Source organism: Ostrinia nubilalis, chromosome 30, assembly GCF_963855985.1.
Source record: "Ostrinia nubilalis chromosome 30, ilOstNubi1.1, whole genome shotgun sequence".
NCBI lineage: Eukaryota > Metazoa > Arthropoda > Insecta > Lepidoptera > Crambidae > Ostrinia > Ostrinia nubilalis.
Genome location: NC_087117.1, coordinates 775,376 through 797,818, shown reverse-complemented (window position 1 = coordinate 797,818; position 22,443 = coordinate 775,376). Strand labels below are relative to the sequence as shown.

At 39.5% G+C, this 22,443-nt stretch overlaps 2 protein-coding genes and 1 long non-coding RNA gene across 3 annotated transcripts in view; 2 read left to right on the top strand and 1 right to left on the bottom strand.

Moving 5' to 3' along the window:
* Positions 1 to 19,724, bottom strand: part of LOC135086038 (uncharacterized) — an 82,610-nt gene extending 62,886 nt beyond the window's left edge. Inside the window, exon 1 of the long non-coding RNA XR_010260272.1 lies at positions 19,120 to 19,724. This is a non-coding gene — a long non-coding RNA (uncharacterized LOC135086038). The remainder of the gene's footprint in view (positions 1 to 19,119) is intronic.
* LOC135085860 (uncharacterized) lies at positions 832 to 10,933 on the top strand. The gene is made up of 6 exons (XM_063980643.1): positions 832 to 852; positions 1,351 to 1,468; positions 9,179 to 9,317; positions 10,150 to 10,294; positions 10,545 to 10,647; positions 10,929 to 10,933. Exons 1-6 carry the CDS (start codon positions 832 to 834, stop codon positions 10,931 to 10,933), a joined length of 531 nt encoding a protein of 176 aa, XP_063836713.1.
* LOC135086021 (uncharacterized) lies at positions 15,964 to 19,771 on the top strand. The gene is made up of 2 exons (XM_063980793.1): positions 15,964 to 16,149; positions 17,568 to 19,771. Exons 1-2 carry the CDS (start codon positions 16,135 to 16,137, stop codon positions 18,912 to 18,914), a joined length of 1,362 nt encoding a protein of 453 aa, XP_063836863.1. The 5' UTR covers positions 15,964 to 16,134; the 3' UTR covers positions 18,915 to 19,771.
* The last annotated feature ends 2,672 nt before the right edge of the window (positions 19,772 to 22,443 follow it).

Here is a 22,443-nt window from a genome sequence, read left to right as displayed (position 1 = left end):
GGTCTTACGATGTATTACATAATTCATATTCAACTTAAAATAAATGTTTTGTTTCATGTTTTCAGCTGAGAACGAAGAAGAATTATTGTGGGCCCTGTACGCAGTGGTTTTGGAGACTCCAACTGTCGTGAGGACTATACATAGCGAGTATTATACGGATATAGTCACACAACTGCTGGATAGATTTGAGAAGCGCCCAGTAAGTTATTCTACTTTATTTTTTAGCTTAGGTTTTCGCGTTTGACCGCTTAGAATAGTGGTCGCAAGTTCGATTCCAGCACAATACGGGACTATTCCCACCTCTCGTTCCCACCGCTGCAACTCTTGTGTAGCCAGGATCTACAGCTTGACCGCCAAACCCAACCAGTGAAGGCCAAGTTTGTCCCGGGGGAAAGTTAAACTGTCATTGGACCCGCAACGAAATTAATCAGAAGAACATAAGAAGGGGGAATATGTCAGTGCCCCTCCCGCGCCGCTCCCATACCTCAGGCACTGACTCCGTTATGCGCTACCTGTTATTGTTATATTTTATTGCTTCCCAGGCATCCACAACGGACCTGAAATTCGTGCAATCATCCCTTCTCTTCCTGAAAGCAGAGTACGACATGACTGAAGCCAGCCAGAAGCACGGATGGAAGATCACGGAACCTGTGAGTACTTTAATTCTATCGATCAAAAATCAAAATCAAAAATATTTATTCAGTTTAGACCCCAAGTGGCACTTATGAACGTCAAAATATAGTAAATAATAAAAAAGAAAAGGTAGCCCTTATGGGGCACTTTACATGTCTCCTTATCTTTTGGGCCCTACCAGCGCTTCGAGACAAACATATGGCTAGTGCTGAGAAGAAAGTAAAACTTGTTTTTAACTTATTTAACTAAGTTTTTACTTCAGAGACCCCCCATTTCTTCTTAGCGGATGCCTGCGTCGTAGTACAGTTTACATTTTGTTTGAGAATTTATTTGTATTGTATGAAAACTTTGACATGCAGATAGTGCCCAGAGCAATCTGTTTAGAGATTCATGTGACAAAATGGTGAAGGTGTCAGACTGGCCGACTCGTGCGTGATCCGAGGAACGCGGGTTCGATTCCCGCCGCTGGCTCATGACACAAACATATTTAGCTTACCACGAGGGGTTAACGGGATTCATTATCGTCGTTCAACTGTTAGGATGTTCACTGCAGAACATAGGCCTCTAATTTATATAATGACCGGTTGATAGCGGCCTGAATCTAGCGCCTTTCTGCTACCTTAATGAGGTCGTCGGTCCACAGTTAACGGGATTATTAATAATTAAAAAACTTAAAAATAAAAACTGATATCTATAACACCCTGTATAATCTTTCAGAATATCGACCCAGACCTGATCCAAGCCAGCAGGACGTTGCCGCAAGAGCATACAGCCATGAGGCGAGCGGTGGACGCTGTGGATCTACTGACCAAAGCTGTTAAAGACATTACAAGCAGTAAGTGTTTGTTAAGCCGGGTCTCCAGTGCGTGTTTTGCCGTACACAATCAACAAAACATGTCAACATTCAACAAAATTGCCTACAAAAAATGTTGAATGTTCAGATGTTTTTGTTGAATGTGTAGGGTTAATTATGTCTACACTCGAAGTTGTTGACAATTATGTATACCTAGGACAAACAGTCCAGTAAGGCTGGTTTTAGAGTCACGCTGACAGCCGAAATGTATGAAGCGTCGGCGCCGAGCGATCAGCGTCACTCAGGAACGTTCCCTTCAATTACATACATATTGATCTGTCAGCGCCGACGATCAGCGAGCGGTCAGCGCGATTCTAAAACCCGCCTTAATGTTGAGTATTAAAACTAAAGGGGATCCTGCAAAAAACGGGATGGTCCGCGGGAAACAGTTCTTAGATGTCCAGAGCTCCCAGTTAGTTAGAAGACCCTTGACTATTGTCAGTTATACCAGGCCTGTTCATCTGCGCGAGTTTACATCGAAAACAAAACACGCACGATGGCCCACCTACAGGATACTATTCGACAAGGCCTCACATACGAGCGAACAATGACTCACGCACGCGTATTCTTGTGTATGATGGAAAAAAATAAAGGAAAATGGTGTACTAAATACTGTGCAGTATTTAACTGCCTAAATAATAATAAAAACACAGAATGTACTTTTTTAAGTTGCCTCAAGACCAGTGTTGCCAGTCGGGTCTTGTCAGAAATAACCAGAAATATAAAAAAATGTAACCTTTTTGAATAAAAAGTAACCTTCATACGGGGGGGGGGGGGGTGCGGAGCGATTGTTTATGGTTGTTCATGGAAATTGCCATTCCATGAAGACCCGAAAAGTGACCGGTTCGCTTAAAACCGTTTCATGGATTTGCGTTTTATTATCGAAAAACATTCGCTAAAACTCATTTTCTTTAACTAATAATCAATCAAATTCATGTTTAAATGCAGTTTATGACATCATTTTTAAATTGTCAAGCTTAGATTAATAAAACCTAGATAGATAGTCAGTGCACGAAAGGTGAGGCAGTTTTTAGGGAGCCGGCACGGCTTACCCGTAAACGTCACATGAACTGTCAAAGTGAAAAATTGGTAAACACGTCCGACGAATTTTAATTAATTAAAACGGTTTGAGCTGTGAAAGGGTATCTAAAATACATCAGAAAAACGAAAGAAAGTGACCAGTGGTACATTTCATAAGTAAGTACTACAATTCGACGCGTATTTTGCTTGAATTTGGCTTTCAAAAATTAAATACGGGAATGATACCAGTAACAAGAAAATTTATTTCCCAATTGTTCGCCGTACAAATACACTTCCTTTTTTATGAAATCGAGACTTTTAAGTCGATTTATCTTATTGTTATTAGGTAGGTACTTTGAATTCAATAAATAAGTAAGTACATGATGTTATCGATTATTGTATCTGGCTGGTAATCGCTGTTCCAATGCCTTAACGTTTTTATGATTAAAAATATATTTTGAAGTTTCTCTGTGGTCTATTGAAAAATAAAAGAATGGCGGCGATTGCCTTCGTAAGATCGTAAAAACTGTGTTTAATTTAATATCACAAAGTAAAACTTAAAACTCATATTCGCTACATGGTAGCAGAGCGTAGTTCCTCAAAATGGAGGTGCGATATGAGGAAGTAAATAATATTGTGCGCCTCGTGGACGCCGATTCATATTCCATGTGGAAATTCCAATTTACCATACTACTAAACAGTTATGGTCTGATGGACGTAATACAACTACAAGATGAAAAACCTAATGAAAAACAAAGAGTTGTGGACGTCAAAAGGGACGCACAGGTACAGAAAATCATTGTTCAAACAATTGATAAGCGACATATACCCTTGATCATGTGCATGAAAAACGCTAAAGAGATGTATGACAAACTCGAGTTCATATTTGAAAAAACATCCGGTGAGCAAAAGTGCAATTTGTTACAAGAGTTCTACAAGTATACGTTTGATCAGACGAAAGACATCACGTATAACGTTTCAAACATACATAACATTGCCCAAAAGCTAAATTCACTAGGAGAGAACATCCATGAAAATATGATAATATCGAAGATACTTTCAAGCTTGCCACCAAAGTGGAATTATTTCATCACTGCTTGGGATTCAACCCCATTGACAGAAAGAACGTTAAATCAACTAACGTCAAGACTGTTATCGGAAGAACTGAGACAGAATAAAGAAGATGTCATGACCACAACAGTAGCATTTAGAGCACAAACAAGAAAATATCAGAAATTTGAAAAGAAGTGTTCGATATGCAAAAAGAACAACCATACTGACAAGGATTGTTTCTTTAAAAATAAGGGTCTGCGAAAATGTTCAATTTGTAAGAAAACAAATCATACTGAGAAAGATTGTTTTTTCAAGAACAAGAACAAAGAACATTTCTCATTTCTTACTACAACTGAAGACTTCGTTGTTGACTCCGGATGCTCTATCCATATGACCAATAATAAGGATATTCTAAAAAATAAAAAGAAATATAATGTTAAAGTACAGACAGCGGAGAAAGAGGTTAAAATTGAATCAGAAAATAAAGGTACAATAGAGTTAGAGAATGTTACGTTCAGAGATGTACTTTTTGTACCTAACCTACAAAAGAATCTACTATCAGTAAATGTAATAACAGAAAAGGATGGAGAAGTCACCTTCACCAAGAATAAGGTAATTATTAAAAAGGATAACAACACAATATTGATGGGAGATAAAAATAAAAATGGGACCTATAGCATAAAACTAAATGCTGAAACTGAAGAACAGGCATACTACTCTACAGCTGAAGATTGGCATATAAGATTTGGCCATCCTGGTAAAGAGACTTTGAAAAATATAATAAAGAGTGTAGATGGCATGAACATAAGAAATGATGATATAAACAAATTGACAACTTGTGAGATTTGCCTGAAAGCAAAACAAACGAGGTTACCATTTTATAATCGAAAGAAATCTGAGAGAAAATTACACACAATACATACAGACTTACTTGAAGTTACCCCTGTGTCCTATGACGGAAAAAGATATGTGTTGTCAATAATAGATGATTTTACAGACTACACCGAAACTTATTTACTCAAGTATAAATCCGAGGTTTCAACGTACCTAAAAAGATACATACTAAAAGTTGAACGAGAGTTTGAGTTGAAAGTCAGCAAAATAAGGTGTGATAATGGAGGAGAATATACAAGCACTGAACTGACAGAGTGGTGTAACGATAAAGGAATAAAACTGGACTATACTATCGCATACACTCCACAACAAAACGGGAAAGCAGAACGCTTTAACCGCACACTGATGGAAAAAGTGAGAGCTATGCTGTTTCAGTCAGGTCTCGAAAAAGACATGTGGGGTGAAGCAGTATGTTCAGCGACTTATATTATAAATAGAATTCCTAAAGATACTAAAACCCCCATTGAAAAGTGGACAGGGAAACGACCTAATGTCAAAAATGTGGTAACGTTTGGGTCAGAAGCATATGCGAAACGACTCGTAGCGCTTAAAAAATTGGATGAAAGAAATGAACAGCTTATAATGGTTGGATATGCACCAACAGGATATAGACTATGGAATCCAAACACTAGAAAAATCGTAATCCGACGTGATGTTATATTCAAGAAACCAGAAATACGAGAAGTAAAACAAGATGACCAACAAACAAAATTCGTTTTCGACAATTCTCAAGAAATAATAATTGGAGAAGAAGAAGAAGAAAAAGAGCAAATAAGAACCGAAGAAACATCAGAACAAATACTTAATGAAGAAGAAGAAGAAGGAAAAGGCCAAATAAGAACTGAAGAAACATCAGAACAAACACTCAATGAAGAAGAAAGAATCCCTATGAGAAGTTCAGAAGAAACAAGACAAAGTACACAAAATTCTAAATCACGTTTTGGAAGAACCTTAAAGAAACCTAATTACTTAGAAGACTACTCACTATTGGCAAGTGAAGAAGAAAGAAAAGAAGAAGCACCCATGACATATAAAGAAGCCATTGAACAAGAAGATTGGATACAAGCCATAAACAAAGAATTACGAGCGCTGGAGAGCAATGAAACCTGGAAAGAAGTAAAATTACCTGAAAATAAGAAAACAATTGATACGAAATGGGTATTTAAAGTAAAAGATGATGGTACAAAGAAAGCAAGACTAGTAGCACGTGGATTTCAACAAAAGAAAGAAAGTGAATTAGAAACAGTATACTCACCTGTTGCTAGAGCTTCTACCGTCCGTTTACTAATATCGAAAGCAATAAATGAACAATTAGATATCAAACAATTAGACATACCAACTGCTTTTCTCAATGGTAAAGTGAAGTCTGAAATATACATAAAACCACCAGAAGGTTATATAACAAAGGAAAATAATACAGTATTAAAATTGGAGAGATCGCTATATGGATTGAAAGAGTCACCCAAATGCTGGAATGAACGAATAAATCAATTTTTTGAAGAAAATAATTTCCAAAGATCAAAGTATGATACCTGTTTATACTATAAAAATGATTGCTGGATAATATTATATGTGGATGACATAATTTTAATAGGGAATTATGAAGAAATTATAATCAAACTAAAGGAGGAGTTTAAAGCAAAAGAGCTGGGAAAAATCAAGACATTTTTGGGAGTAGAATTTACAAGAAAAGAGGACTCTATTGAAATTACACAAACAAAAATGATAGAAAAATTATTAGATAAATATAATATGAATGAATGTAAAGATATGAAAACTCCAATGGAAATAAACTTCAAGATACTACACGAAGAGGAAAGTAAAGATGAAATTAAAGAGAGATACAGAGAACTAATGGGAAGTCTACTTTATCTAGCTACGACTACAAGACCAGACATTGCATACTCAGTGAGCTATTTAAGCCGGTATCTAGATAAAGCAAATGAGAGTACATGGAAAGCTGCTAAAAGAATACTGAGATATCTGAAAGCTACAAAAGGAAAAGGGTTGATTTTCAGGAAAGGAAGTACATATGACTTACATGCTTTTTCAGATGCAGATTGGGCAGGAGATGACAAGGACAGAAAAAGTGTAAGCGGAGGAATCATATTGCATGGTTGCAATCCAGTTACTTGGTTCTCCAAAAAACAAGGCTGCGTGGCGCTCTCAACGGCAGAAGCGGAATATGTGGCCGCTGCTGCAACTACACAAGAGCTGCTGAACCTCATCGGAGTGGCAAGTAATTTGGGTTGTCTGAATGATGTAAAACTATTTGTTGACAATCAAAGTGCAATACTGATGTCAAAAAGTTTTGAAAATTCAAAACGAGCCAAACATATTGACATCAAATACCATTTCTTAAAAGATATCATAAGTAAAAACATCATATCAATTCAATATGTAAACTCTAACAATAACCTTGCTGATATTATGACTAAAAGTTTATGTTCTGAAAAGTTTAGTAACATATGCACTAAAATAATTGCTTAGCAATTTTATGATTATCTTAATAGAAAGTATCGTCGGCTGATTGCAAGAAGTCATTAACTACAAAAAGTCATTAAGTGTCCATACTAGCATGGCGATATTGGCCGCGACTTATACTATATTATGCAAGAATCAGTAAATGGATATCTGCCGTACTTTGGAAGATTTATTTTTGTAAAACTTGATAAATACAGTTTCGTCAATTTTTATAGTATTAAAGTAATTATTGTCCATTAATGATTTTGTGTCGTAACATAGTCGATACACACACTGTTTTGACTAACTGCCAGAACTTAATAAAGATTTATAATGCGCCTATCCTTGTTCATCCCAGCCGTTCCTTAACTGCGTTTGCTGCACCTCTTCTTAATCTTGCCAACAGAGACAGTGCAGTGTGGATGACATAGAAAAGACAACACATGAGATGTTTTCTTCATGAACATTTTCTACACGGTAGTGTCTGAGGGAGGATTATTTTGTGCTCGTGTATACCGTATTTTTATCTAGCAATTAGCATCGGTTATGTAAGAATTCGTAGCTACTGATTTACAAAATTATATCATCTGTAGTTGCGAAAATTTTGCGACAACACACGAGATGTTTTCTTCATGAAAATTTTCTACACGGTAGTGTCTGAGGGAGGATTATTTTGTGCTCGTGTATACCCTATTTTTATCTAGCAATTAGCATCGGTTATGTAAGAATTCGTAGCTACAGATTTACAAAATTATATCATCTGTAGTTGCGAAAATTCATGAAGAAAACATCTCGTGTGTTGTCTTTTCTATGTCATCCACACTGCACTGTTTCTGAATTTTTTGTTTAGAATGTGACCCAGAAGATGACAGGTCATAATACATATTTCGTTATTATGATTGTTTATTATATTATTTTAAACGTAATTTAACTTGATTTAACATGTATCACGGTAATCCGATAAAGTAAAAAGTAATTACTTCTTGGTTTGTTATAGTTGGCCGTCAGTCAAAAGACATTAACTTCATATTTTGATTTTTTTAAAATACTGTGTACGTTATTTTGAAATGCCAGTAACTAAAATTTTTTACTAAGACTTATTTTTATGTATCGGCATTTTCATTGCGGCGCTACCTATTATATATTTTTTTTAAATGGCTTTTTTCTCTCCAAACTTCATTAAGCTATTTCTCGAAATCATGTTTCTGCTAGTTAATGACTTCTTGCAATCAGCCGACGGTATGGTTTATGTTTGTTAATTTAGAGTCATAGATTTGTTTAAAATTAGTTAAATAAATAAATAATAAAGTAATTAGTTTAGTTATAAAATTAGTTTAACTCAATATTTGTAAGAAAACCTTAATGCATAATTGGACAGCAATTAAGAGGTGGTGTTATCGATTATTGTATCTGGCTGGTAATCGCTGTTCCAATGCCTTAACGTTTTTATGATTAAAAATATATTTTGAAGTTTCTCTGTGGTCTATTGAAAAATAAAAGAATGGCGGCGATTGCCTTCGTAAGATCGTAAAAACTGTGTTTAATTTAATATCACAAAGTAAAACTTAAAACTCATATTCGCTACACATGATGCGTTTTGTTTTTGTTAATTATAAAATAATTAAAAACGTATTAAAAATTTCCCTACTTTCGGGAAAATCGCCTTCACTGTCTACACTCCCCAACAAAATTGACACTAATGACATAAGATTTTTGCCTCACTCTTGACGAAGCGTTTGTATGAAGACTATCCATCTAGGTTTTATTAATCTAAGTTGTCAAGTCACTATTTATATTTTTAGTGAATAACCTGAAGTTAATTCTACAATTTCTGAAAAATCACCTAAAAGTAACCTTTTCATTAATGTAACCTAAAAGTAACCAATGCAGTTCAAAAGTAACCTAAAAGGTTACAAAAGTAACCTTCTGGCAACACTGCTCAAGACACTGAGAGGTAAATAAGTAGTTAATATTATTCATGATAATTCATGCTAAATCATGTATTTCCTCCGCCATTTTCCGCAGTTTGGCACCTCACGTCACATCATTTTACCGAAGTCAGCCCTATAGCTTCGGCGCAGTGCCGATCACTGACGTTTGTCAACAAAATGGTGCTTGACTTTTGAGACAGGCTAAATTACACCATATTGTTAATGACATTGAGCATACATTTTTTTTAAATACCTTCGCGAAGTAAAACTTCTGTACGTAGTACTTATTATTATTCTGTGGCTATACCTTCAAATTCCATTTCCTCCACAGTCCAGCGATCTACCATCGTCTCCCACAGTCTCCAGCTATACCAAGTCTGGATCCAGCAGTTCCTACACCTCGGCAGTACCACGCACGGTCTACAACTCGCTCACCTGTGCTGCGAGGTCGCCGCTCATGTGTCTGACAGGTTAGTGACATTGACAGCTGTCAAAGTACAGATTAAAAAGGAAGAAAAAAACAGGCTATGATCCCTAGATTGCCATATTAAAAGTATAGTCCGGTCCCTGAACACGTAGAATTTTGTCCAATGACCCCAAGCTACCCAATAATCGCACGCGCGTAATTATGTTGCTGTCGCGCTCGCACACTCACTGCGGGCGCCCGTCGTACAGTCGCGACAGCAATATAATTACATGCGAGCGATAAGGATGGGTAGCTTGGGGTCATTGGACAAAATTCTACGTGCTCCGCGACCAGACTTTAACACATTACACAATTAAAATTATTGGATATCCATTTCTCTCTTCTACCACGCGCATACTAGTGGCTAAGTTTAATCTCCTTACAACAAAACTTACATCATCATCATCATCATATCAGCCACAGGACGTCCACTGCTGAACATAGGCCTCCACCAATGATTTCCATATAGCATCTGCATCAAATCTGTTATCTCCATAGCTACCTTTAAAACATAGCCACGCTTATCTTACGGTGGCCAATTGAGTGGCTATATATTTATTTTGATGACATTTCTTCTCTTTCCATAGTGTAGCCTACATCAGATCTGCTACAGTTCTTATCTACCATGCGCATTGCCACTTCAATGACATAGCCACTCCCATCTCGCTTTATATCTTCAGTGGCTAACTACCCATCTAAATATAATATGTAACTCAAAGGTGACTGACTGACTGACTGACACAGTGATCTATCAGCGCACAGCCCAAACCACTGGACGGATCGGGCTGAGAATCGCGGGCGGGCGCTAGTTATAAGTATTTTTCTTTTCTTCACAGTGAAGCTTACATCCGATCAGCCACTATTCTCATCTACCATGCACATAGCCACTGCGAAGACATAGCCACTCTCATCTCGCGGTGTGTGCCGTTGTGTAGCGCTGTGGACTACGGAATAGTGGCTATTTTCTTGGCCACTACTGCGGTAAGTCATTTAGAGTTTGTTCTAAACTCTTTTCATTAAGGCTGACAATAGTGACTGAGTTTCTTGCGCTGCTTCTTCTCAGCACTGGCCCATTTACTGTCCCGAAGCAGTGGTAGGGTTAATACTGGGACGTGTAAAAGTGCTTTTTTAAAGACTATTTACAGAAATAAATGAGTTTTATGAGTTTTTACAATGCAACCCTGATGTAAACTCACACTAAGCCCTCTGTTCTCTTCCTTACTTCCTTCAGATGTACTACTACCGATGCGGGTCGACCGGTATAGCGGCGAGACTTCTTCAAGCGGTGCAGGCGAACACGCTGCGAGCCTTGCAAGAGAACCCCGATGTCAACCGTGAGTGTGACATCATCATCATCTCAGCCACAGGACGTCCACTGCGGAACATAGGCCTCCCCCAATGATTTCCACATCGCGCGGCTGGTAGCGGCCTGCATCCAGCGCCTTCCTGCTACCTTTATGAGGTCGTCGGTCCACCGTGTGGGTGACCTTTTTAAGAGTATTTATTAGTATTTTGTAGTATACATTTTGTGTTATAAATGTCAACGTGAAATTGTGATCTTAGTCAGTTTATAATATAACGCGTTAGATTGTAAACTAACAGTGGGTTAGGTCAGGTTAGATTGTAATTAATTTAACTGCGTCAGATTATAATCTGACGGAATTCACAATTTTACGGTGACATAAATAATATGATTTTGTTGTAAAACAAATTATGCCAGCGTTTTTGGGAAAGTCCATAAATGTGATTCTCAAGGAGTGAAGAATCTCGGGCCTTTTTAAGCTACCGTAAGAATAGACGTGTTGCCAGTTGCCACCACCAATCAATTGACGGAACTTTTAAAACTGTCAAAACGAGTATCCCATAGATTTTGTATGGCAATACAAGCAAGTGACGTCACTATTTTGTCAACTCAATGAGGGTTTTCGCGAATGAAAAATCCGCCAGATATAATACGTAGACGTGAGGTCCAAATGCTGCATGATTGGTTATTTTTGACATGACATTGACAGATATGTCAAAATCCACCAATCACGCAGCAGTCAGACCCCACATCCACGTCCCGCCATCTAGCGGATCTTTCATTCGCGAAAACCCTAATCATACTACTTACCAAAAATCTTAATTTATAAGTTTGTAGCAACCGGTTTTATTAACTACATATTTCTTTTCAGTGGACCTAGCAGTAGGCCGCCTACTAGAGGCTCAAGTGGAAGTTTGTGGCAGTACTGAGGGCGCCACACTGAGCGCCGTCACCAACACGCAGCGGCACTACTTGGCTGTCAGCAACACTGGTCAGTGGACATTTTAATAATACACTAATATCCGCTTTCACCATCAATACATGTGTTCCCTAACTAAGTATCACTTTAGTTAAACGATTTTCATAGACGAATATCATTGGGGTCACTTAAAAATTAGGGATTGATGGTGAAAACTGGCATAAGATTAATATGTACCTATTTCTTATGTGCTTAAGATTTCAGTACAGTCAACATCAAACTCTCGTCCTCTCTTCAGCTACCCTCTGTCGCGCATTGCGCGCGTGGATGCGCATGCGCAGCTGAATTTTGATCCTTACATCTTCGCAATAGAATCAAAAATCGTCTAAATTCAAACACCTCATCAGTACCACTTCTCTATCTACCGCGTGCTTTTATCTTTGTAATAGAGTCCAAAATCGAGATAATTTGTTATTTAGCCTCAAGCATTGAACTAAAAGTGACTTAAAGGAGAATATGCGAGCGTCATATGCGAGCGTCATATGCTAGCGTAAGGGAAAATGTGTTTATATTAAATCTTCCATTTGCCTTTGGCATAAAGAGGGTCGGGCTCGTACAGTGGAGGCTAAATGATGATGACATATCTTTCTTCTTCTTTCTAACTACCAAATGGTCTTCCCGTCGTCTTTTCTCCCTAATCCTCAAGAACCTCATTAGTACCACCTTCCACAGTCGCGCGCGCAATATGCGCATACGCAGCTGAATTTTCAACCTTGTGTCTTTATAACAGTGTCTAAAGTCTTCTAATTTTGTCGTTTTTTATTTATTTTAGTAACAAAATGGTCTAAACGTCGTCTCCTCTCCCTAACCCTCAAGCATCATATCAGTACCACCTCTTTCTCTACTGCGTGCCTCTGTCGCTTACTACACACGTGGCGTCGCACGCGCAGCTGAATTTTTAACTTTGTGTCTTTGCTATAGAGTCCGAATCGAGTAGTTTTATCTAGAATACTATTTTTTGCGCCATTTTTTTCTTTTTAAGTGTATTTTTTTATTTTCTTCTAGCAACCAAGTGGTCATCTCGTCGTCTCATCTCCCTCTCTCTCAAGCATCACATCAGCACCACTTCTCTCTCTACCGCGTGCTTCTGTCGCGCACTGCGCGCGTAGCAACGTGTTCGCAGCTTAATTTTGACCCTTATTTCTTTATTATAGAGTCTAAAATCGAGTAATTTTACCCCAAATATTTTTTTTTCAGCTACCAAGTGGACCAAACTTTGTCCAAAATGTTGTCTCTTTTTTTTCTAGCAACAAAATGGTCTTCTCATCGTCTACTTACTCTCACCCTCAAGTATCATATCAGCACCACCAGCCTACGCACAGCTACCTTCTGTCGCTTACCACTTACGTAGCGGCGCTTGCGCAGCTGAATTTTCAACCTTGTGTCTTTACGATAGACTCCAAAATCGAGTAATTGATCTCTTTTTTTCTAGCAACTAAGTGGACCAAACGTCGTCTCCTCTCCCTAACCCTCAAGCACCTCATAAGCCACACCAGCCTGCGCACAGCTTTCTGTCGCGCACTGCGCGCGTGGCGTCGCACGCGCAGCTGAATTTTGACCCTTATCTCTTTATGATAGAGTCTAAAATCGAGTAGTTTTATCTAGAATACCATTTTTTGCGCCATTTTTTTCTTTATAAGTGTATTTTTTTACTTTCTTCTAGCAACCAAGTGGTCTTCCCGTCGTCTCCTCTCCCTAACCCTCAAGCATCATATCAGTACCACTTCTCTCTCTACCGCGTGCTTCTGTCGTGCACTGCGCAGCTGTATTTTCAACCTTGTGTCTTTGTAATAGAGTCTGAAATCGAGTAATTTTACTTCATTTATAATTTTTTTCACTTTCTTCTAGCAACCAAATGGTCTACCCGTCGTCTCCTCTCCCTAACCCTCAAGCACCTCATCAGCCACACCAGCCTACGCACAGCGACCTTCTGTCGCGCACTGCGCGCGTGGCGGCGCGCCCGCGGCTCGTGCTCCGCCCTGGGCGCGGCGGCGGCGCGGGTTCAGTGCCTGCTGTGGGCAGCTGTATATTGAACCTTGTGTCTTTGGAAAAGAGTCCAAAATTTAGTCTTTTTCTAGCTACAAAATAGTCTTTTCGTCATCTACTCTCTCGCTCTTTCTTTCCCTCAAGCATCATCAGCCTATTTACAGTTATCCTCTGTCGCTTACTACGTACGTGCACAGCTAAATGTTGAATCATAAGTCTTTGCAATAAAATCCAAAATGTTGTCTCTTTTTTTCTAAAGCCTGGCCCTTGAGCACGTAGAATTTTGTCCAATGACCCCAAGCTACCCATCCTTATCGCTCGCACGTAATTATGATGCTGTCGCGCTCGCACACTCACTGCGGGCGCCCGTCGCACAGTCGCGACAGCAATATAATCACGCGCGAGCGATAAGGATGGGTAGCTTGGGGTCATTGGACAAAATTCTACGTGCTCACAGACCGGGCTTTAGCTACCAAGTGGACTAAACGTCGTCTCCTCTCTCCCACTCTCAAAAACCTCATCAGCTCTACATCTCTCTCTACTGCGTGTCTCTGTCGCGCACTGCGCGTCCTTATAACGTTGTGTCTTTGCAATAGAGTCCAAAATCGAGTAATTTTACCTTATTTTTTTTTTCTAGCTACCAAGTGGACCAAACGTCGTTTCCTCTCCCTAACCCTCAAGCACCTCATAAGCCACACCAGCCTACGCACAGCGACCTTCTGTCGCGCACTGCGCGCGTGGCGGCGCGCCCGCGGCTCGTGCTCCGCCCTGGGCGCGGCGGCGGCGCGGGTTCAGTGCCTGCTGTGGGCAGCTGTATATTGGACCTTATGTCTTTGTAATAAAGTCCAAATTGAGTTTTTTTCTAGCTACAAAATGGTCTTTCCGTCGTCTAATCTCTCTCTCTCAAGCATCACCAGCCTATTTACAGTTATCCTCTGTCGCTTACTACGTACGTGCACAGCTAAATGTTGAATCATAAGTCTTTGCAATAAAATCCAAAATGTTGTCTCTTTTTTTTCTAAAGCCTGGTCCTTGAGCACGTAGAATTTTGTCCAATGACCCCAAGCTACCCATCCTTATCGCTCGCGCGTAATTATGATGCTGTCGCGCTCGCACACTCACTGCGGGCGCCCGTCGCACAGTCGCGACAGCAACATAATTACGCGCGAGCGATAAGGATGGGTAGCTTGGGGTCATTGGACAAAATTCTACGTGCTCACAGACCGGGCTTTAGCTACCAAGTGGACCAAACGTCGTCTCCTCTCTCTCACTCTCAAAAACCTCATCAGCTCTACGTCTCTCTCTACTGCGTGTCTCTGTCGCGCACTGCGCGTCCTTATAACGTTGTGTCTTTGTAACAGAGTCCAAAATCGAGTAATTTTATCTTAAAAAAAAATTTTCTAGCTACAAAATGGTCTTCCCGTCGTCTCCTCTCCCTAACCCTCAAGCACCTCATAAGCCACACCAGCCTACGCACAGCGACCTTCTGTCGCGCACTGCGCGCGTGGCGTCGCACGCGCAGCTGAATTTTGACCCTTATCTCTTTATGATAGAGTCTAAAATCGAGTAGTTTTATCTAGAATACCATTTTTTGCGCCATTTTTTTCTTTATAAGTGTATTTTTTTACTTTCTTCTAGCAACCAAGTGGTCTTCCCGTCGTCTCCTCTCCCTAACCCTCAAGCATCATATCAGTACCACTTCTCTCTCTACCGCGTGCTTCTGTCGTGCACTGCGCAGCTGTATTTTCAACCTTGTGTCTTTGTAATAGAGTCTGAAATCGAGTAATTTTACTTCATTTATAATTTTTTTCACTTTCTTCTAGCAACCAAATGGTCTACCCGTCGTCTCCTCTCCCTAACCCTCAAGCACCTCATCAGCCACACCAGCCTACGCACAGCGACCTTCTGTCGCGCACTTAATGTTGAAGCTTGCGTCTTTGTAATTTTGATTCTTATGTCTTTTTTATAGAGTCCAAAATCGAGTAATTGATCTCTTTTTTTCTAGCTACAAAGTGGTCTACCCGTCGTCTCCTCTCCCTAACCCTCAAGCACCTCATCAGCCACACCAGCCTACGCACAGCGACCTTCTGTCGCGCACAGCTTAATTTTGTTCCTTATATCTTTGCAACAGAGTCCAAAATCGTCTAATTTTGTCGTTTTTTTTTTATTTTTAGCAACTAAGTGGACCAAACGTCGTCTGCTCTCCCTAACCCTCAAGCACCTCATAAGCCACACCAGCCTACGCACAGCGACCTTCTGTCGCGCACTGCGCAGCTGTATTTTCAAGCTTGTGTCTTTGTAATAGAGTCCGAAATCGAGTAATTTTACTTCATTTATAATTTTTCTTTCTTTTTTCTAGCAACTAAGTGGTCTTCCCGTCGTCTCTTCTCCCTAACCCTCAAGCACCTCATAAGCCACACCAGCCTACGCACAGCGACCTTCTGTCGCGCACTGCGCGCGTGGCGGCGCGCCCGCGGCTCGTGCTCCGCCTTAGGAGCGGCGGCGGCGCGGGTTCAGTGCCTGCTGTGGGCAGCTGTGACGAATACCAGTAAGATGGACGTGGCTCAGGTGGGTAGATACTAAATACAGGGTGTTAGGTAAATGGGTATATGAGCCGACACTAGCCCATGTTAACATGGTCATATAAATGGTATGGTGAAGTCAGAAATTTGATGTCATCATTTTATTTTTTTAATTTTCATTCTAAATAAATTTTATAAAATCCGATTTGTATGAAAATTGAAATAATTAAAAGGAAGATATCAATTTTCTGACTTCACCATACCATTTATATGACCATGTTAACATGGGTTAGTGTCGGCTCATATACCCATTTACCTAACACCCTGTATAGGTACATATTTTCTACGGTGAAGGGGTCGGACTGGCCGACTCGTGACCCAAGGAACGCGGGTTCGAATCCCACCGCCGTCGACTATTGTGGTGAGCTCACTCGTAACAAGCATGTTTAGCTTACCACGAGAGGCTAACAGGACTATTAGTAATTTGTGCAATACAAATTACTAATAATATTTAAAAAACCCTTACAAGTGTAAAAAAACACGAAGTGCACATTCTGGGTCAGAGCCACATTTCATTGTGTTAACGGCATCAACAGTTGAACAAACTATTCTTTAAAAATTTAGTCAGCCAATAAATCTTTTAAGTAAAAAAAAAATATGACGTTATCACGAGCCGAGTTTAGCGATAGTCCGATTCTAATTTGTAAGAAGAATCGGCCGATGTAATGTGCATACTTTCATACATGTTCATACTGATTAACAGCCCGAGCCAACTAGACGTTCAACATGTGTTAAAATACATAGTCTACTATTAAACGCGATGTATGACGACAACGTCATACGTCTGAAAGAGACCAAAACCACAGAATAATAATAAGTACTACGTACAGAAGTTTTACTTCGCGAAGGTATTTAAAAAAATGTATGCTCAATGTCATTAGCAATATGGTGTAATTTAGCCTGTCTCAAGAGTCAAGCGCCATTTTGTTGACAAACGTCAGTGATCGGCACTGCGCCGAAGCTATAGGGATGACTTCGGTAAAATGATGTGACGTGAGGTGCCAAACTGCGGAAAATGGCGGAGGAAATACATGATTTAGCATGAATTATCATGAATAATATTAACTACTTATTTACCTCTCACTGTCTTGAGGCAACTTAAAAAAGTACATTCTGTGTTTTTATTATTATTTAGGCAGTTAAATACTGCACAGTATTTATTTCCATTTTCTTTATTTTCTTCCATCATACACAAGAATACGCGTGCGTGAGTCAATGTTCGCTCGTATGTGAGGCCTTGTCGAATAGTATCCTGTAGCCAAAACGTACATTTCTATAGTAAGCATTGTGACGCGGCCTATGGCGTTTATATGAGACCACAGCCTGAAGAACTTTGCTCTTTTCATTACACAACTATTCAACCTTAGAACTTACTCCAAATCTTAAAACATCTCTCTTTTCCAGACGACAATCGACAACCGACTCAAGCACATCCTAGGCCTACAACCATCTAACGACACACAAGAGCACAAATCCGACAAAACCCAACCTGTCTTCTTAACGCCACGCCACGAGAACCTAGAAACCATGCTAGAAAACGTTGTGTTCAAGAAAACGCAGACCAGCCCGTCTCTGCCTTGCGTTTCGGTTCTGGCTTATAAAATGCCAGAGTTCTTCAAACATATGGACTGTGAATGCTTTGGTTGCCAGCCTGAAGTATTCATTCTAGCCTGTCTTACTTCTGGGTTGGAAGCGTCCATGTATTTTAGAGCGAAAGAGTGGGATATAGCGAGGAATTACTTCGAAGGCACTATCAAAAGTTTTGGGTATGCTGAAGCGAAAATTAGGCAGTATTTTAAAGTCGCTAGAAGTAAATTTGAAGGGTATGTAGTTGATTTAGTTGAATGTATTGTGAGGCAAGAGTTTAGGGATGTGCAAATTGAGGTATTAATAGAAGCAGCCTTCTTTGAACTGGCTCAGAAAGAGTACGAGAAAGCGGACGATTTGATCGTTAGAATACACGAAATAATGCAAGACATGACTCATATAAATGTCTATCTAAAAAACGAAGTGATGAATTTGATGACGACTTCAGCTCAGATCAGAAAAATCGTCAAGAAACCTTCTGATACCGGACTTGAGAGTGAAATGGAGAATTTGAAACTGACTCCTACAGACGAAGAACCTAAAACGCCTTTGAACAAGCCCAAACTACCCCCCAAAATGACTAAAGTGATTGTTAAGAACGAAGAACTACCAAACGTCAAAAGAAAAGTTATAAAACTCAATTTAGACGACGCATCAGACGAGCCAGAAGTCCCAAAACCTACAAGAAAGAGACCAGAGTTCAAAATACCTGTTCCAGTGACAACTAAACCTGTTCTTGAAAATATCACGCCGCGTACTCGGTCCAGACCCGAAATACTAGTGACAAAACCCACAGACGATACAAAAGAGACCCCAAAACTTGATAGAAGTGAATTTTTCACTCCAAACTCGACGCCTGCAGAGCAATTTTTCACTCCTATGACGTCCCTACGAACCTATTCTAAAAAATCATTGAGGAACAATATAGTGAAAAATCTAGAAGCTGAGTTCTCCACGCCGAAAGCTGATAAGGGAAATTCGACCTTAAAAACTGATGGGGAGAGGTCAGAAATCCCTAAAGCTACAAGGACGACAAGGGCGAAAATTGAAAGGGACAAAAAGACTTTGAAAAGGGCTACTAGTCCAGGTAAATTGACTAAAGATGTTAAGCCTACTAGGTCGAGGCTTAGGAATCCAACTAATTTTAATGTTCATGAAGATTGATTTATTATTAGGTATAGATCGTTTCATCCACTCGGACGCGCCTTGCCAATGTTAGGTCCCGGTCGCGCGGGGTGCGGGGAGTGTGGTCCGAGCAATCCGTAAGGCATTACTGTAGTGTGCGTGTGCACTCATGGAGCATTAGCGTGTACCGATAACACTCAAACATTCGCGGTAGAATGGTGGGGCGCGTCTGAGTGGATGAAACGATTTATAGTCTTCAATAGGTATTAAAATTTACTACCGACGGTATGTCTAACGTAGCAGTTGTTTTGTAAAAGACACTTATTTTTTGCGTAATAAGATGATTTTAAGTCAATGAGTTACGTCCGATCTGCTGCTATACAGGATGGATCGATAAGTGATCTCACTCGATTATTAAACTGTACAAGATATCGAAAAACTGGTTACTGAGTTTATTATAAGTTAAATTAAAAAATTTAACACTTCTAATATTAATCGAAGTAGCATCCTTCATGCACTAACTAAGCTGGAAACAGAATTTTTGGATAGATCCAGTTTATTCTGTAACCTATTATTGATACCGTTTGATCGAGCTCGTGAAGCACTTTCAGGATCAGTAACTAGTTTTTCCATTTCTTTTATAGTTTAGAGATAATCGAGTGAGATCACTTAACGTTTCTACCCTGTATTATGTCAATTTTTTCAGTTGCCTTCGAGTTTTGTACTGAAGACGAAGTTTAAAATTAATTATAATTATTTTTAATAACTTGGTGCAAATAAAAAGACTTTGTAGTGTAATAATGAGATTTTAAACAATGCATTTTGTATTTTTGTAACGACCATTATAATCTGGAATTGTAACATTAGTTATTAATAGAATAAATTGTTTAAATAAATTACTATGTTTTATTTAAACTACCTCATAATATGACACAACAGACATGGGCATGTCATCTATACTAATATTATAAATGCGAAAGTAACTCTGTCTGTCTGTCTTGCTTTCACGCCTAAACCACGTAACCGATTTTGATGAAATTCGGCATAGAGATAGTTTGAGTCCCGGGAAAGGACATAGGATAGTTTTTACCCCGGTTTTTGAAACAGGGACACGCGTGATAGTTTTTCTGTGACAGACAAAATTCGCGGGCGGAAAGCTAGTAGGTACACTTTAGGTCTGGCGCCTAACTAAGTCAGTGCCTGAGGCATGGGAGCGGCACGGGAGGGTGTTTTTGTGACGTCAAACGTCAGCGAGACTTCTTCAGACTTGTATAGACCCAATAAAATACACTGAACTATCCCACGCACCCGTGACATTGATAGGGGGCGCCACCGTCAATACCGAATCGCTGGTTCCGATTTTTGCCATGTTGGAAACTAAAGATTATTTATCAGTAATTTATTATTGCTCAAATTAATAATAGTATGCTTGTGTCACAAGTGAGCTCACCACAATAGTCGAGCCAGAAAATCGAAATTGTAAGCGTTAAAAAGCAAAATGACGATCGCTAAGCGGTAAGCGCTGTCACTGCTAAATAATGAATGAAGCACGTCACTATTGGAGTTGGCAAACGTGTCCATGTCCTCGCCGAAAACTAATAACAAATAACTCGATTGTCAACTGTAGTATAATATACCTATTACTTATTAAATAAATAAACTGCCGTAGCTGTCGCCATTTTGCTTGGATCTAGAATGTAATACTTATTTGAATACAGAACACTAACAAGAACAACAAATAATGACATTAATTCAAGTTCAAATATCGAATACACTAGCTCCCTCGCTCTTGCTAAAGTGTGCAAGCGGGATAGAAAGCCCTTGTCAGTCAGACAGTACTTATTTTATTAATCTGTGGTCAGACTACGCAAGACGTCAGCACAGACATTCGTATAAAGTGGGTCTAGACAAAGTGCAAATTATAATCGCAAACCAGTCGAAAAGTGGTCGAAAAGCCCCTTTTTTGTATGGAGTTTTGACGGATTCGATTTTCGATTCGATCAAAAAGTGCGTTTTGTCTAGGGGGGCAGATACAAATCTTTGCTTGTGTTAATCGCCTCATCTCTTACTGCGTTACCATCTTGTAAAATTATTCAACAAAAGGCTAATATTTAAAGACATTGTCCTTAAAAAGTTATAGTCAAACGACTCTGAAACGTCAAGCGGCAAAAATCGGAACTATTAACCCAAATTGATAATAGCGCCCTCCTATCAATGTCATATTTTATCTGGGACACAGCTTGTACCCAGAGCCGTAAAACATCATTTAAAAAAAAGCTTGATAAAAACTTTTTTCGAAAGCTTTTTTCTGCAGTTTTCAATTTTAGGCAGCCAGTGTTATGTGAAATGATATTTCAAAAAAATAAACATTGAAGTGATGAATGACAATGTATTATTACATAAGGGACAATTTGAGGGTAGCTGAAGAACTTCAAGCCACAACAATGCCGCGACTGCCGCGAGCCGCCAGTCTGCTTGTGACCACGGCTATACTGCGAAACGTTAAGCTGTAAGTGCTCATGTATTTATTACCTACTTAATAATAATTTCGTGTTTGAGCCTAGTTTCAGTTTAAGCCTAGGCCTAAGTGCAGACCACCGACTTTTTAGTTGGCCGATAGTTGGGCCTGATTATAATTTGTATGAAGAATCGGCCGATACCAAATCGGTGTAATGTGCGCACTTTCATACATCTCCATAATGATCAACAGCCCGACTCAACTATTGGCCAACTAAAAGTCGGTGGTCTGCGCCGCGAGTGCGTGATTTCATATAAAAAATCCCGTGCGCAGACGCGTTGTCAGTGTGTTGTGCCGCGCGTGTTTTCTATACAAACTGAGGTACTTGCATACAATGATTAAATCTGTCGTCCCGCGTACCGCGGCGGAGCGCAGCGCAGTGTGATAACCGCCTAAGCGTACCTAAATGTTAGAAAAATTTATCCATCCACATTATAGTAGTTTTAAGATCTACACTTACTTATTTATTACATCATAAAGCTGAAGAGTATTTGCTCTGTGTTATTGTGTCCATTTATTTCAAACATCTCGTTACGGAGCGGAGGATTAATGAAAAATGTTGCTAAAACGGAAAAAATTTCAAGCCTTTTTCACGCGTACGAAGTCGCGGGCACAGCTAATTTATTCTAATATTATAATAGGATATGTCACACTCCTATTGTCGCCACAATGGGCCAAATATGGAACGCGAGCTCCACTATTCAACAAAAGTGTGTGGAAAATGTCTGGGGTAATATTCCAGATCTATAAAAGCATATTTACGCGTTCCCACGGAGTTAAAAGCCGATTCACACTGACTAAACTGTACATTAATAAGATTATTCGCGTGAAAATTTTTCCCCGTTTTGAAAAACTTTTATTGATACTCCGCTCCTATTGGTCATAGCATGATGTCTAAACTTTTAATGGCCTTTTTTACCTAACCAAAACCAACACAAAAATATTTGGGGGTCTTAAAAAAGAGGAGGTTCTCAAATTCATCTGTATGTTTTTTTATAGGTAACGATGATGAACGTGATGGAGCACTGCAGGGCAGTTCACTCGTTTCGC